Source organism: Artibeus jamaicensis, unplaced genomic scaffold (assembly GCF_021234435.1).
Source record: "Artibeus jamaicensis isolate MK-2021 breed Jamaican fruit bat unplaced genomic scaffold, CSHL_Jam_final scaffold_1283, whole genome shotgun sequence".
Taxonomy (NCBI): Eukaryota; Metazoa; Chordata; class Mammalia; order Chiroptera; family Phyllostomidae; genus Artibeus; species Artibeus jamaicensis.
Window position 1 is genome coordinate 16245558 of NW_026522028.1, and position 16896 is coordinate 16262453.

At 37.1% G+C, this 16896-nt stretch overlaps 1 protein-coding gene across 6 annotated transcripts in view; it reads right to left on the minus strand.

Moving 5' to 3' along the window:
• The window catches only part of CDKL5 (cyclin dependent kinase like 5), a 191344-nt gene that overhangs the window by 72576 nt on the left and 101872 nt on the right, over positions 1–16896 (minus strand). For all 6 annotated transcript variants that reach the window (XM_053655834.1, XM_053655833.1, XM_053655832.1 and 3 more), the window contains exons 6-9: positions 13662–13782; positions 11854–11913; positions 5206–5296; positions 2220–2409 (exon numbers count right to left, since the gene is read on the minus strand). In XM_053655834.1, coding sequence (XP_053511809.1) covers positions 2220–2409; positions 5206–5296; positions 11854–11913; positions 13662–13782 — 462 coding nt within the window. The remainder of the gene's footprint in view (positions 1–2219; positions 2410–5205; positions 5297–11853; positions 11914–13661; positions 13783–16896) is intronic.

Consider the following 16896-nt stretch of genomic DNA (forward strand, 5'->3'; position numbering starts at 1 on the left):
CAATCCTGTAGGGGCTTTTAAACATAAATGAGATGAAATTAAATTTGAGATTTGAGGGAGAGCATTCTAAAGGCAATGTGAAAAGACTGAAGTGAAGTGAGAAAGTTGAAGTGATCAGTTTGGGAGCAGCTGTCAAATACTTTAGGTAAAAGGTGTAAGAGTGAAAGCAGCAGCAGAGACGGACAGAAAGGAAACATAGTTGAACTTAAGTGCTGACAACACAGATTGGGTCACATGCTCAGTGATGTTGGAAATACACTGATAAAACCTGATTTCTGCCCTTGGGGAGCCTATATTCTAGTGGTTCAGAACTAGATGAACAATTAACAAGTAAACAAACAAAATAATTACATACTATGGTAAGTGTTATGATGGGGAGAAAAGAATGCTATGGAAGACAATACAATAGAAAGGAGGTGGGGATGGTATGTTGGGGGGTCAGAGAGAGGGGGTATTCTTGGAGCTGAAGTTTACAAAATGAGAAGGGGTTGCACAAGGGGAAGTGCCTTTACTGAAAGGAGGCACAAGTCTCAAATTCATGAAATTAGAAAAACCTTGGAATGTTTATGAAAATCAAAGAAAAAGAAAAGCAAGTGTGGTCAGAGTCAGGAGAGGGAAGGGAATGCAGAGCGATGTGAGCAGAGGTCACGGAGCTAGAAGGGCTTGGATCAGGCAAGGTGTCATAAGCTATGGGAAGGAGTTTGAATATATTCTCGGTAAAACAGGAATTCATGAATTATTAATAACTTTATGTCTGAATAGGTTTTCTTTCTGTTAGACTGAGAGTGAGTCCTACCCAATCTCATACCTTTAGCATCTAGCATGATAAATGCTTAATAATAACTGTTGAACTACATGCATCCTAATTTATGGTCATAATTTGGCTAATTGTTGGCTTACAAAAACACGAATAAAAGGAAAAAAGAGAAACTTGCTGGAGGTAATGCATTTGGGAGAGAGAGAGAAAACATGAAGGAAATGAGAGAGAAACTCCGCACTTCTATTCACTCCTTCCTTTCACATTCAGGAGTGGGCACTGTGTTGGACACTCATGTGTGAGGAGGGGTGCTCTTCAAAGTGACGTAAACTAAGGTCCAGAAAGTCAATGGAAGAAACAATGTACTTTGCAAATGTCAAGAAAACGTGTTTTGAGAATTATGCACTTAAGAGAAAGAAAGAAAGTGGTGGTAAGCTTATTTTACATTCCCTACAATGGCCACCACCAATTGGCATTCTGGCCTGAACAGGGTAGCTGACACTAAAAATATAGCTTTGGGGGTAGATGAAAGAGAGAAACAGCCTATTACTGGCCACTCTCAAGAGGTGTTTTTGCAAGCTGGTTGTTCCTCATTTGGGGAAAGTTTACACACACACACACACACACACACACACACACACACACACACACACACGTATATTTTAAAAGATTTTATTTATTTACTTCCAGAGAGACAGGAAAAGAGGGAGAAAGGGGGGGAGAGAAACATCAATCAGTTGAAAACATTGATGTGTGAGAGATACATTGATTAGTTGCCTCTCGTATACCCCCAACTGGGGACTTGACCCACAACCCAGGCACGTGCCCTGACTAGGGCAACCAATCAAATCAGCAACCTTTTGGTTTGAAGACTGGTGCTCAGTTCACTGAGTCACACCAGCCAGGGTGAAAGTTTACATTTTAAGATCCTTTTTAACATATTCTCCGAAAAGTTTTGTACAAAGTTAGCAAGTGTGGAAAAGGTTTGCCAAGGCAATGTGCTAGTGTGAAAAGAAGATGATGTTTCACTATCAACAGACGAACAAGAAATAGCCACTAGAACAGCACATTTAAAACTGTAAAATGTTAAGTATTCATAATCTTCCTCAAATCACTACAAATGTTTGCTCAAATATGCAACAAGTATTTATGAATTTGGGAATGCTTAATATATTGGATAAAGAAACATTCTGAGATAACCAAAATTTAGAATATATAGTACACAAACTAGAAAAGACTTTGAAAAACTGGAACGTGCAAATTAGGAAAAACATAAGCAGCTCATACTTTCAAATTCAGACCACTTTTTAAAATTCACAAATACTATATAAAATTCAAAAATAAAATATTATAATAGGACTATAAACACTGTAATGAGAAAGGGAATAGCTATGCATTTCCATTGTGTAATAAAAAATACTGCTGTACTGATTCCATTTTGGTTTTTAGCAAAGCCTCTTACCCGGAGCCCATGGAAACGAGGATTACTATAGAAGAGCTTCATCTGCTCAGACGGTAGTGGTCCTAGCACCTTCTGAATAGTAAAAAGTTGGTCAATTTCGCTTTCTCCAGGAAATAAAGGCTGTCCGTCGCTAAGCTCCCCAAGAATACAGCCCACTGACCACATATCCACGGACTTTCCATAGGGAGCTCTGAAAAGCAAAGGGGGGAGATTATCTTGGCAACTGAAGAAATGCATTCCAATAATTTCCAAGTTATTTTGAATAGATTCATGATTTAAAGTACATTTATGTATTTAAGGTATTAAAAAGTACGATGTGGAAAAAAGGGAGGCTATAAAAAAAGGGAACTATGGATATTCAAGTAAAAATTCAGAACACAAGTGAATAAATCTATGCTAATAAAACCATCAGTTTAATAACAACTTAGGATACATTAAGGTGAAATCTATTCACATTCGGGTATATTTTGAATATGAACGCCTTAATAAACCTAAACACAGTGCACATGTCTGATTATCACCTCACTTGGGGAATAAAATGCTCCCAAGAAATTTATGTTCTAGGTCAGCAATTGTCAACTCATGGTAGACATAAACTAATTACAAAATTCTGTGGCACACCAAAAATATATATTTTTTGCTGACCTAACAAAAAATAGATGTAATTTTGATTGATTTATACAAAATAATAATTACCTACCACATTGCTCCATGTGACTTTTTAAAAAATCAGGTACCTATATTTGTATATAAAGATTTCTTGTACCACGAATTAACCAATCAGACACAATCTAATTATGCAACATGACCAATAAGATGCAACTCTATTATATAACATGTTCATGGTTCAAGACAGGGCATTCACACCAGGTGGCTATTGTTATATTGGCTATTGTCATTTTTTTATTTGACAATCTTGGGGAAAAGAGATCAGTGCCCCTGACTAAATAGTCAAGTATATTGCATGTTTTAAAAAGCACTGTTCCAGGTAATTATCCTTTAGCTCTCTAAATGTCAAGAAGGGAAATCTTACCCATTTTTTTGAATTCTGTCTATTAAAATTGTACTACTGACTTATGTGTCTTCTTAAGCAACAAGCACTGAATATTATTTAACCTTTGACTGCATGGTCAAAATTGCTAATAGCTAAGATGGTAATAAACTCTATTGTATTATTTACTTGAATCTATTTGTACTTGATACATGGGGCTTTATGATAGCTATTCCCCTCAAAGCACTTTCCCCCATTATTTAGGGTTTAGCTCTCTTCTAGGGTCTGAGTTTACTGTTTTTAATAAATGGAGGCTATACACAACAATCTAGGTATCACCAAAACACCACTAGATGTCTACCCCAATATCTAATGCCTTAAGTTAAATTATATATAGCATATTAAATAAGAAACTGTATTTTCATTAGTTTCAAACATAAATAATCTAAGCTTTAGGAAGGGAAAGCCAAAATAAAATATCTGAAAAAATGGAATAAAATTCTACAGTACCATAATGGTATAGTAGTGATACAAAACTTTTAACAAATACTCTAAATGAAAGCACTGTTAACACTATATAGAATACATTTCTAGGACAATAAATCAATGAACAATAAGTCAATATTTTATCTCATTTCCTTCCCACAAAAACCTAAGAACCATATTAGGAAAGTCCATGTGGTTTTGTTTTCGAGGTAGGTTGTTGGGGAGAGAAGGATACTGGTTTTTCTTTATACCTATGACAGAGAAAACTTGTGCTAGATGGAGAAACCTATGCAAAATCTCCACATGCCCAGAAAATGTCTATATGCCTAGCCTACTCCAATGTTATTTTTCTTCTGTCAACTGATTTGAATAATTTATACAGTTGGAACTATTTTGAATGTTAAAGACAAAGTCTTGAGAATGTATAAAAATGTAAATTCTTAATCTTACTCAAATATCAACTGATATCAATGAAATTTTTACACAAATAACATGGTTCTTCAACTAGTATTGATACTTGCAATTATTAATTAGCAATATTTAATTTGGATCAAATTATTTGGAGTCTTCATCTACTTTGGGTGCCTTCCACACATCACTAAAGTTTTGCAAGAAGGCTGTCCTCAGAATTATCCTGTTGGGGCCAACTTATACACAAAACCATATTATAACAAGTCCTTTTACCATAATTGAATCCTCAGATGGGGTTCTATGAGTGATCTAATTTATATTCATTTCTTCTTTGGCAAACACTGTCCAGTAAATTCAAATTACAACCCCACCCAAAAGAAATGGACTATGCCTCCCAGTGAGTCCAGACAAAGGTACATAGATGACACACACAGAAATAACCTCTGTGTACATCTACATTCTTAATGTCAAAGATTATTCACGAAGGTGGCAGCAGTGATTCCTCCCACTTCCATACATCTCCCACATTGTAATGTGACCCTACCACTCCTCCAGTCAAGAGGTGAAGTTCATTTCTCCATCCCTTGAATCAGGACCTGGCCATATAATATGCTTTGGTCCATGAGGCAAACGACATATAAACAGAGGCTTGAAAACTACTTTTGGTTTGGGGCTTGCCCTAATGCTGCATGAAGCTTTTCTGTTATTACACAAAGAAGCTTGGACTAACCTTTTGGAGGATGAGTCTCCACTGGACACAGATAGTCTGTCCCAGCTAAAGCTCCATAAATCAACCAGCCTCCAGATGACCCACAGACTGACTATAGCTACATTAGCAACTCCAGTTAAGACCAGCAGAAGAACCACCTAGCTGAACTCAAGTTGCTGACTCCCTTAAATCATGAACACTCAGAATCATAAGCAAAATAAAATGGTATTTTGTTTTATGCGATTAAGTTTTGGGGTGATTTGTTACATTGGAATAGGTAACTGGTATTTAATTAACTGACATTCTTATTGTCCACAGATTATCCCAGAGCTAATAATATAGGGTCAGCAGATATGCAGATATCATTCTATGTGGGTAAAATAACTCACCCAAGTAAGAGTTCTGGGGACCGATACCACCTGGTGGCCACATACTCTGTATAATTAGCATTATTGCCTTCTGATAGATTCCGAGCAAAACCTGAAAGAGAGCAAAGTCCAAAGGTGTAACTTTGAAAAAGAAATAATTTCATGTTGGCAAAATATTTCAATGCTAGCAATATTTTAAAGGAACATCAAAAGAACATAATGACTGGTCCTGATCAACTGTTTATTAATAGTGTCCTTATTATTATAAATGGTTAGTCCACTGTTCATATGTCAATTAAAATATATATTCACTAAAAAAACAGTTTCCCTCTATGCTAAAGAAATCCATGTTTTCAGAATTATCACATGCTTTAATAAGCATTCAGCATATTTAGAAAATAGTTCTCCCAATAAATACAAGTCTTGGGAACAAAATGAAGTTTCACAAAAGACAAGAAGTCAAAGCTAAACTAATGATTTAAAGAGACTCAGTCACTATATTCAGCTATGTGGGACATTCATGGTATTTGTTTATCTACTGCTGCTGATCAGTTCCAGCCATTATATAAACAAGTAATTGTTGGCAATGATGAAAACAAAGCAGGCCAAAATTATTTTCATCTCCTAATGTGATTGAGAAGGATATAAGAGGTATCTTACTTACTTTATAGACTCTATTACTATTTCCCACCAAAGCCCTTTCAAAAGGTTTTAGGGTCACAAAATAAACCAGCAGTTAATAACCCATCTAACTCACCAAAAGCAATGTGGATTCATTGTGAATAGCTATAGAGAACCAGAACATTAAAATTAGAGGTAAAAATTAACATGTGTATCAGTTTTGAGAAGTGGAAAATAGAGAAGGGAGTGGCTTCTACCCAAGATGTAACTAGGGGCTGTGCTCCTGAGTGGGAGCGCCTGTGTGAGAGCTTGGAAAAGATTGACTCCGGGACATGAGGGGATAACTGCCCAGACTTCCGCCAAGATGGAGACGTAGATGGAGGATCCACCTCGCCTCTGTGCACAACCAAATCTAAGAACAACTATTTTTAACAGCAGTCACAACCAAGCCACACGGAAAATTGACAATACGGAGTCCAAAGGACAACTAGATACTCGGCTGGACCGGTACGAGGAGCGAGGCCAGCAGCGGAGCAGATTAGCAAGAAAAAATTCCCGGGGCGGTGCGCACAGGCAACCGAGGGCACTGATCGCCAGCCAGCTGGCTGCCGGAGCGCACAGGGAAAAGGCGCGGCGATCGGTCGGTCAGTCGCGCGCATTTACGTGGGGAGAAGCCAGTGAGAAGGGAAGCCGGCGCGGGGCAGCAGGCTCGCGCAATTCCCATCGGATAAACCCCAGGCGTGCGGAGTGACTGGAAACGCTGGGCTAGCGGAGAGGAACGCCATTACTCCCTCTCTGACCCCGCCCCCACACACAGCGTCACAAACCAGCGACCTGGGTCGCCCCGTCCTGATAAACAACTAAGGCTTCGCTCCGCTCACTTAACAGCTCGAACAGACCAAAAATGGCTCTAGGACAACTCAGAGCCCCAGAACCGATAGACCTAAGTGATGAAGAAATAGCCAGTCTTTCAGATGCACAGTTCAAAACACTGGTTATAAGGATCCTTACAGAACTGGTTGACTTTAGCCACAAATTAGAGAAACATATGGAAGCTAAATTAATTGGAAATGAATGGGGATACAAAAGATTCCAATAGTAATGGAAAGAAAATTGGGACTCAAATCAAGGGAGAGAACCAGAAGGAAGAAAAAAAATGATCAAGCAGAAAGGAATGAAGAAATAAGAACTCAGAAAAATGAGGAGAAGATTAGGAACCTCCAGGACATCTTTAAACGTTCCAACATCCGAATTATAGGGGTACCAGAAGGGGGAAAGGCACAACCATCAGTTGAAAAATTATTTGAACAAATAATAAAGGAGAATTTCCCCAAGATGGCAAAGGAAATAGACTTCCGAGAAATCCAGGAAGCTCAGAGAGTCCCAAAGAAGTTGGACTCAAGAAGGAACACACCAAGGCACATCATCATTACATTAGCCAAGATTCAAATGAAGGAGAGAATCTTAGAAGCAGCAAGAGCTAAGGGGACAGTCACCTACAAAGGAGTTCCCATCAGACTGTCAGCTGATTTCTCAAAAGAGACCTTACAGGCAAGAAGGGGCTGGAAAGAGGTATTCCAAGTCATGAAAACCAAAGACCTACAACCAAGATTGCTCTACCCAGCAAAACTTTCATTTAGAATGGAAGGACAGATAAAGTGCTTCTCAGATAAGACCAAATTCAAGGAGTTCATCATCACCAAGCCCTTATTATATGAAATGTTAAAGGGACTTACCTAAGAAAAAGAAGATAAAAAAAGATGAACAGTGAAAGGACAGCAAACTCACAGTTATTAAGAACCACACCTAAAACAAAAGCAAACTAAGAGGATAGCTAGATCAGGAGCAGAACCATAGAAATGAAGATCTCAGGGAGGGTTAGCAATAGGGGGAGTGGGAGGAGGGGAAGGGGGGAGAAGGTACAGAAAATAAGTAGCATAGACAGTAGATAGAAAATACATAGGGGGGAGGGTAAGAATAGTAGGGGGAAATACAGAATCTAAAGAAATTGAGACACATGTTCATGAACTAAAGGGGGAAATGGTGGGGGAGGGGTATGCAGGGGTGGAGGGGAAGGGAGGGGGGAATAGAGCAAATGTAATGGCATAATCAATAAAAAAAATAAAATAAAATTCTGTTAAAATTAAAAAAAAAATTAAATTAAAAAAAAAGAAGTGGAAAATAGTATTTACTAAAATGGAACAGTAAAAAGAAAAAACAGCAGAAAAACAAAACACTAACTTCAGTTCATCAATACTTCTTTGTAAGACATATTTTGAAGAAATATTAGTATTGTTGAATGGGATTCCTCCAGCTAAACAAAGCTACATGCTCTAGGTGGGAAGGTAATTAGGAAGTCCTTCTAGGGGATGCCCAGGACATAGTGGTGCTGCCACATGGAACTTTGGACCATTTAAAATGGCCTTTTCTGGACTTGGCCAAGATGGAGGTGTAGGTGGAAGCACTTTGCCTTCTCACACAACCAAGTTTAAAAACAACACAGTTTTAGCAACAAAAACATAGCCAAACCACAGAAAATTGAAATACATGGAAGTCTGACAACAACGAACCCTTCAGCCAAACTGGTAAGAGGGGCAGAGCCAGCAGCAGAGCGGGGTCGGGCAGAAAATATCCACCAGACCGACCCAGGCACGCGACCCAGGTGTGCCAGGAGCTGTGGGTGGATCCCAGGTGTGGAGAAGCGGGCGGACCCACTAAGGGCACAAGGCGGTGGACTCATTGAGGGCTGCCCAAGGTCACACATTCACGTGCAGATAAACCAGTGAAGCAGCGAGCAGCAAGACAGACCACGCAGGCCCCAGCTGCAGGAAGCAGCAGAGGGGGCCGCCACTGTCCATCTCTGACCACGCCCCCATGTATAATGTCACAAACCAGCAATCTGGGGAGCCCTGCCCTGGTGAACAATTAAGGCTCCGCTCCTCATATGTAACAAGCACAAACAGATCAAAACATGGCTCAAGAACAACTCTGAGACCCAGAGCCGATAAATCTAAGTGATCAAGAAATAGCCAAACTTTCAGATGCACAGTTCAAAACACTGGTGATCAGGATACTCACAGAACTGGTTGATTTTAGTCACAAATTAGAGGAACATATGAAGGCTAAACTAATTGAAATGAAGGGAAACGCACAGGAAACCAAAAGTAATAGAAAGGAAACTGGGACTCAAATCAAAGGAGTAGACCAGAAGGAAGGAAAAAATGACCAAACAGAAAAGGATGAAGAAACAAGAATTTTAAAAAATGAGGAGAGGCTTAGGGACCTTCAGGACATCTTTAAACATTCCAACATCTGAATTATAGGGGTACCAGAAGAGGAAGAGGAACAGCCACGAGTGGAAAACTTATTTGTACAAATAACAAAGGAGAACTTCCCCAATCTGGCAAAGGAAATAGACTTCCAGGAAATCCAGGAAGCTCAGAGAGTCCCAAAGAAGTTGGGCCCAAGGAGGAACACACCAAGGCATATCATAATTGCATTACCCAAGATAAAAATGAAGGAGAGAATTCTAGAAGCAGCAAGAGAGAAGGAGGCAGATACATACAAAGGAGTTCCCATGAGACTATCAGCTGATTTCTCAAAAGAGACCTTACAGGCTAGAAGGGGCTGGAAAGAAGTATTCCAAGTCATGAAATCCAAAGACCTACATCCAAGATTGCTCTATCCAGCAAAGCTTTCATTTAGAATGGAAGGGCAGATAAAGTGCTTCTCGGATAAGATCAAATTCAAGGCGTTCATCATCACCAAGCTCTTATTCTATGAAATGTTAAAGGGACTTACCTAAGAAAAAGAAGGTAAAAAAGATGAACAGTGAAAGGACAGCAAACTCACAATTACTAAGAACCACACCTTAAACAAAAGCAAACTAAGAGGACAGCTAGATCAGGAGCAGAACCATAGAAATGAAGATCACATGGAGGGTTAGCAACAGGGGAGTGGGAGAAGGAGAACGGGAGAGAAGGTACAGAAAATAAGTAGCATAGATGGTAGGTAGAAAATAGGGGGAGGGCAAAAATAGCATGGGAAATATAGAGTCTAAAGAACTTGAGACACATGGTCATAAACTAAAGGGGGGAATGGTGAGGGGGGTGTGCAGGGTGGAGGGGAATGAAGGGGGGAAATAGAACTGTAATGGCATAATTAATAAAATATATTAAAAAATAAAAATAAAAATAAAATGGCCTTTTCTTGAAATGATGCTAGACCAGGGATATCCTGTTCCTATCACTAATCATACCACAGACATCTTTTGTAACTTGCTTTACAAATTTTAGTAACCAACCCCATATTTCATGGATGCGCAATAAAGGGTCTATGAGGTGTATGAAGTCTCAGTACTTGGTGGTTATCACAATTATGGCTAGAAAGTAAAAAAATAAGGAAAAAAAAGAAAGTAAAAAATCAATATTATTCCTGAAAATCATCAAGCTAAAGAAGTGCTAAAAATGCCACTATCAAAATCATTTAAATACAGTGCTCAGTATTTCCTTTTTATTCTTCTAAGCACTTTTTCAGATGTTTAAGATACAGCAGAATTCATCTCTGCAATACTCCTTATCAAGTATGAAGAAACTTAAGTTCTGCAAAACATTTTTTCCTTAAGCAATCAGGTTCATAATATTCAATTCTTGGAACATATTGAGTAAAAACAACTACACATGCTTCCAATTGCTACAATGGACAAAATTGGTCATTCTAGAGTGAATTCTTGCAGTGTTTCCATGTCTCACTTGTGTGTGCCATCTGCTAAGTACCAATCTAACTTTTGTTTACAAAATGAAATGTCTTCTTATTTATATGTTCAGGTTTATAATTGTATGTGATTATATTTGAATATCTAAAAAAATAACATTATAAAAGCCAATTTATTTTTCAACATATGGATGAAACAAAAGTATAATTTAAAAAGTGACTCATGATGACAACCCTATATTTTGAAAAATTTGTGATTTTAATGTAAATGTTTAAAAGTGTTTAACACAGAGTTTTATACATGGAAACAATATACAATTTTCTACTAACAGAGAATATAACTCAAAAACTTCCACATTCAATCAGGAGCTGGAATATTACACATAAATTACTAATCCCATTCATTGAACATTTAAAGAAAACAAAATTGTTCTAAAAACGTCTTTTGACCTCACAGATATAACTTTTGCATTTGCACCATATACACATGTATATTTACATAAGCATATGTTCATGGTTTATGATTATGCCTAAAGAAATTTTTATCAACATTTAAAATATTTGAAAAATATTTTTATCCTACTCAAACCAGAAAGCCACAGTGGTATTTCCTAGGAAACTCTTTATCTGGGGTCATTCAGTGCCAGACCTATGAATGTATTCACATGTAGGTATTTGCTTTGATTTCTCATTAAATAAATACTGCATGATGAATTTTAAAAAAGGGAGTATCTAGAGCAAAGACAGAGTAGTTATCTCCCTGCAATCAATTTTTTCAACATATGACCGAAAAGAATGCTCCTCTGCTACTTTAGGTCAAAATATAAAAAATAATTTTAATATGCCTGTAAAAGCTATCAATGTGGTATAGTATCTTAGTTTTCCACAGTCGTCTCCCCTTCACAGTGGCTAAATTTCAAGACCCTCCCAGAATGCCTGAAACCTCAGATAATACTGAACCTGTATGTGCTGTTTTTTCCTACACACACACACACCTTTTCACATAAAAGAATCATGTTACAGCTTCTCTTGCACTTTGGGGTATTAAATAAAATAAGGGTTACTTGAACACAAGCAGTGGTGTACTGAGACACTCAATCTGATAACTGAGACAGATACTGTGATTCACATCCCAGGCGAGATAGAACAGGAAAGTGTGAGATTTTGTCACACTACTCAGAATGACACCATTTAGAACTTATGACTTATTTCTGGAATTTTCCATTACATATTTTTGATCTTCAGCTGACCATGGGTAACTGAAAGTACAGAAAGTGTAATTACATTTAAGGGAAGACTACTGTATTTCAAGGGCTCAATGTATTTTTAACTTACCGAAGTCACACAGTTTCAAAACATCATTGTGGCTGATTAAGAGATTTTCTGGCTTTATATCTGGAGTATCAAGATTGAAAAACAATTATTTTAAAATGTGCCACGTACTACTGATTAACACCCTTAGATCACTATAAGAGCATCTATCTAGAAATATCAGAATAATTTGAATAGAAACCTGTGCCAGTGAAAAGCAGAGTAACACATTCTATGCTGCTACATAAAAGTTTCGATTAATTTCTTTTTAAGGAACATGTAGACCACAATTTCAAAAATATTTTCCCTTTAAAAGTTAAAGGCATTAATTGTATCTCTGAAAGGAATTTAAGGATGATTAAATCTAGGTTACCACATTCTAAGAAACTATTTTTACTTTATAAAATACTAATAACACAAATTTTAGAGGTACAATATAAAATGCTTACACCCACAAGATACCTTAAAAGCAAGTATGAGAGTAAATACATAGCATTATGTTTACTGAAGGAAGAAATACATATAAGATGATGCATTTTCTGTTATGAATTTCTATGTCATTTCTACATTTACATATCTCTTAACTTTTCTATGTGGTTTGCAATTATAAATGTCTAATGTTGAAGCTATATTGAATGAGTCGAGAGAAGATTTCTCATTTTTTCCATGGATTTTTGATGATGTGGTGGGAGTTGAGGAGTAGTAAGTAACACCAAGAAGAGGCAGTTTAATTACCCCCTTGGGAGGCATCTCACAATTGCATTTTTAGAGTATCCATCGTCTATATGATATGGTAGAAGTGAAACTGGAAACAGGGAAGAGGTAGGAGTGAAATCTGTAGATTTTAGAATCATGGTTTCTACTGCTAATTCCTACCCATTGATTCACTATGCACTTACTGAAATCAATCTATCACTATGGAAATGCAGCTAAATCAGTTCCTTATTAATGTCCTCAAACTGCATAATAAGGACTGTTATTTTACCCTAGACACCCGATTTCCAGCTGAACTAGACATCTATCCATGCCATCTCTGTGAAGATAACTGCTATGAAAGTCAAATACAAGAGAAATATCAACTGTCTCCATCTAGAAATAATAGGAGTTGGCATTCCTCACAAGCTATTCTTAAAGTGGGGCTATTTTTAGTGATATCCTTTTGTCTGTGTTTGGTAAATTAAAATGTAGCATTCACTTTTTATTTGACAATTCAAAGACAAAAGTGAATATAGCAACATTTTCTGACAAACATCGTTTAGCTTTATTGTTATATCTATTTGTGTCCCATTATTGTAAAACTCTAGAATATAAGAGAGATTATCAGAATATAAATGCTGTAGAGTTAAAGACGGTGCTCAGAAAGTAATTTCCCTTTTATTGCTATAAACTATGTACCTCATGGCAACAAAAAATAGTTGAAGGAAGTATAATCATGGCTTTTATGTCAAGTTGATCATGCATACAACCTGCAAAAATGGGTCCTTTCCAGTAACAGGAAAAATTAGGAGGTAAAGGCACATACTGGAGATCTTGGTCTCTAAGGGAATGAGCAGTGACTGTCAACACAGTGTGAGTGTGGGGGGGAGGTGACGGTGACTTAGGGACTATTTCTAAACCTTGATTTTGGGTTTCACATTACCTGGTCTACCTGAAGGACCAAAGGAGACTTGGAAAGCAAATGATATCTCATATCTGTACTTTCAAAATGTATTTAATCTAAATGGAATGTCAGTGTCAATGGAAATATTCTTATATAACATGTAAAATATTTTATTGGTAACTTTATTTGATGTTTTCTTTAATATCTTCCATTTCAAAAATTCCATACTTACCCCTATGAACAATATCATTCTTATGGCACCAGTGAATAGCTTTGATTAACTGATAGATATAACTTTTGACTTTTTCAGGTGGAACTCCATTTGGCATTTCTTCCAGCAATTCAAGCATATTCTAAAAATTAAATAGGGAGCCATTAATCTCCAAAATTAGGTAGGCCCATAAATCATGCATTAACAATTTAAAAATGCATCTTAGGTGATAATTCATCTAATACTCAGCCTGCATTTTTAAAAATTGTTTTGCTTTTCATCTATAACCTTTTCCATGTTAAAGCAGGATACTGTATTAAATCAAGGTGATTTTTAAAAGAGAATTTCCATTTTTACTACTCCCCAGTGTTGTCCCAAATTCTAACTCTGTGCACTTTTTACTTTCCCTGAAACCCTTTAGGCATCATTTTAGAAGTCTTCAAAGGAAAAGCAACACAAAGAAGAGATAAGACACTGTAATGTATAAAGGAGGAGGGGAACAGTCATTTTAACACAATGCACTGTGTGTCTTTAATATAAATTTGCAATAAAACCAAGCCTTGCAAATATTCCTAGGAGAACTGGAAAATATTCTTAAAAGAAATAATCCCTAAGATTGCAGTGATCAATACAATCAGTACAAAAATGAAAACAGGCTATCCCTGGCTGGTGTGGCTCAGTGGATTGAGCACTGGCCTGCGAACCAAAGGGTCACTGGTTCAATTCCCAGTCAGGGCACATGCCTGGGTTATGGGCCAAGTCCCTAGTTGGGGGTGTGTGAGAGGCAACCACAAACTGATATTTCTCTCCCTCTCTCCCTTCCTTTCCCTCTCTCTAAAAATAAATAAAATCTTAAAAAAAAACCAGTCCAGAAAATACTGCCAAAATAGAAATTCACAGTCTCTAAAAAAATCTATATTCAAAAATTTCATTGTGGAGTGACCATTCTAAAGTTCATGAAATTTTTTCATTAAGTACAAACTCAACTGGTCTCACTAAATTTCCAGATGAACCAAACATTCTCCACTCCCTCAGTAAAGCACAAGACTGAGACCCACGGCACCATTAGTTTATTGTTTGTGGATGACCATCTAGGCCAGCAGTTCTCAAAGTGTGATCTGTGGGTTTCTGGAAGGGGTTCTCAGACCATGCAGAGGGCCCATGAAGTCAAAACTATAGTCATAATAATACTCGGCCTTTTTCACTGTGCTGGCATTTATATTTATGGCCCAAAGTAACAATGGATAAATTGGTAGCACTTTAGCATGAATCAAAGATGCTTCAGTGCCATACATACATACCCTTGCAGTTAAAATAAGCACAAACCAATTTAGGTTAAGGTTGTTTTTGATGAAAAAGTAAAAATTATTACTTATATTAAATTTCAATTCTTAAGTACATATCTTTTTAGGGATCTACATAATAAAATGAGACATATACATAAAGTACTTCTTGCTGCTAAACATCAAACTATGATGGTCATATTGAGGAAAAGGACTCGGCCAACTGAGTTGCAAACTAAACAAGCCATTTTTTAGTTGAAAGGATGACTGACACACAAACACATTTGTTCATATGTAATGGGCTTATTACTGTTATTTAAATGAATTAATAAATATTTGTATATTATTCAGGCTTGACTTTAAATATGAGAAATAGTAACAGATAAAGCCCACTTAAATTAAAAAAAACCAAAACTCTTAGGGTTCCCAATAATGTTTGGAAGTATAAAGGAGTTCTAAGACCAAAAAGTTAGAAAACCACTGCTCGCATACAACACGGCAACTTTGTTCTCACCAGTCAAGTTATGCATATAAACAGTCAGACTTTGTTTACAACACACCTGTACCTATTTATAACAGATGCACTTGTTATTTTAACATAAGTAAACATCATATAAACCAATGAAATAATGTTTTTAAAAAGAAATTTGCTGTTTATAAGAAAATTAAGTTTGATACTTTGGAAAGACTTAATAAAGGAAAACCACCAAATCTACTGCCCTCTAAGCAAACGTGAGTTCAACAATCATAAAACATTTGCAAGGATTGGATGGTGGTAGTGATCAGGATTCTGCACTGAGATTGCTTTGCAATGGTTTTAGGCTTTTGCTTCACTTTAAATAAGTTAGCTCAGCATATCATAGCTGAGGTATTATGGGTATGATGTACGCAAAAACGACCCATCAGAAGATGAGTACTCAAAAGGCCTTGACCTACCTCTGAAGAATGGCAAATCTATATTATGGGTTTTAAGTTAAAATAAAATGTTTAAAGTATGTATACACCATTTTTAAGTGATTCTCTACTTGAATTGCCTTTTTCAATTAACAAATGCATAGGAGGTCCCAAATGCACAGGAGGAATAAGAGAGCTTTGTAATAGAGAAAATGAATGGTCTCATTTCATATTCAACTCTAAATCCTTCGGTGGCAGATAGGAATCCATTCTTCTCTCATTCTACGGTAATATAATTTGTAAGTGGATACATAGGTGGCCAGAATGAAAAGTACATCTCCTCTCTTCCTTATGGCTAGTGTGGCTATGCAGGTAAGTCCTAGCCAATGGAAAGTGATAGCTGGAGCTCTCTTTACCTTGAAGACACGGGCCACACCTCAGGGGTGGTAAGCAGAAAGGCAAAAGCAACCTGGGACTTCTACGGCTGTGGAATTGCCACAGCAGCCTGTACTGCTCATCTTTGTCTGCATTTGTACACAAGAACTTCTTTGTTTCAGCTCCTGTGATCTTACATCTCTGTTACACCCCCCACCCTTACTTAGAGAATTTTTCTCCTTGCCCTCTTGAGACTTGTCAATCATTAGGCACTGCCACTAAAGGAATGGTGTGATGGTCACCCTCCACTGAAAAAACACAGGGCCAGAGCAAGAAGCCCACACCCAGGGGTCAGAAGACTAGACTTCCTGTAGCAGTTCTGCCACTTACCAGCAGACAGAACTCAGATATGACAGACTGTCTGAAACAAAGAGGTAATTTCTCCATTTGCGCCCACTAAATTGTTATGAATTATGAATAATCTCTGTGAGTAGAACAGGAATAAAAAGGTAAATGAAATAGATATCAGAATTTTATTATTTGGCAGTGAAAAACTGCAAATGGCATAATTATTTCTGACAACTGAAAACTAATATAAAGAGCATCTGATTTTACAGCTATCTTTTAAAGTAACTTTTGAAAAAATATCAAACTTTTTTTGTTGTTGTTGTTGGGGAAGGTTCCTTCCTTAGGAAAATACCTAA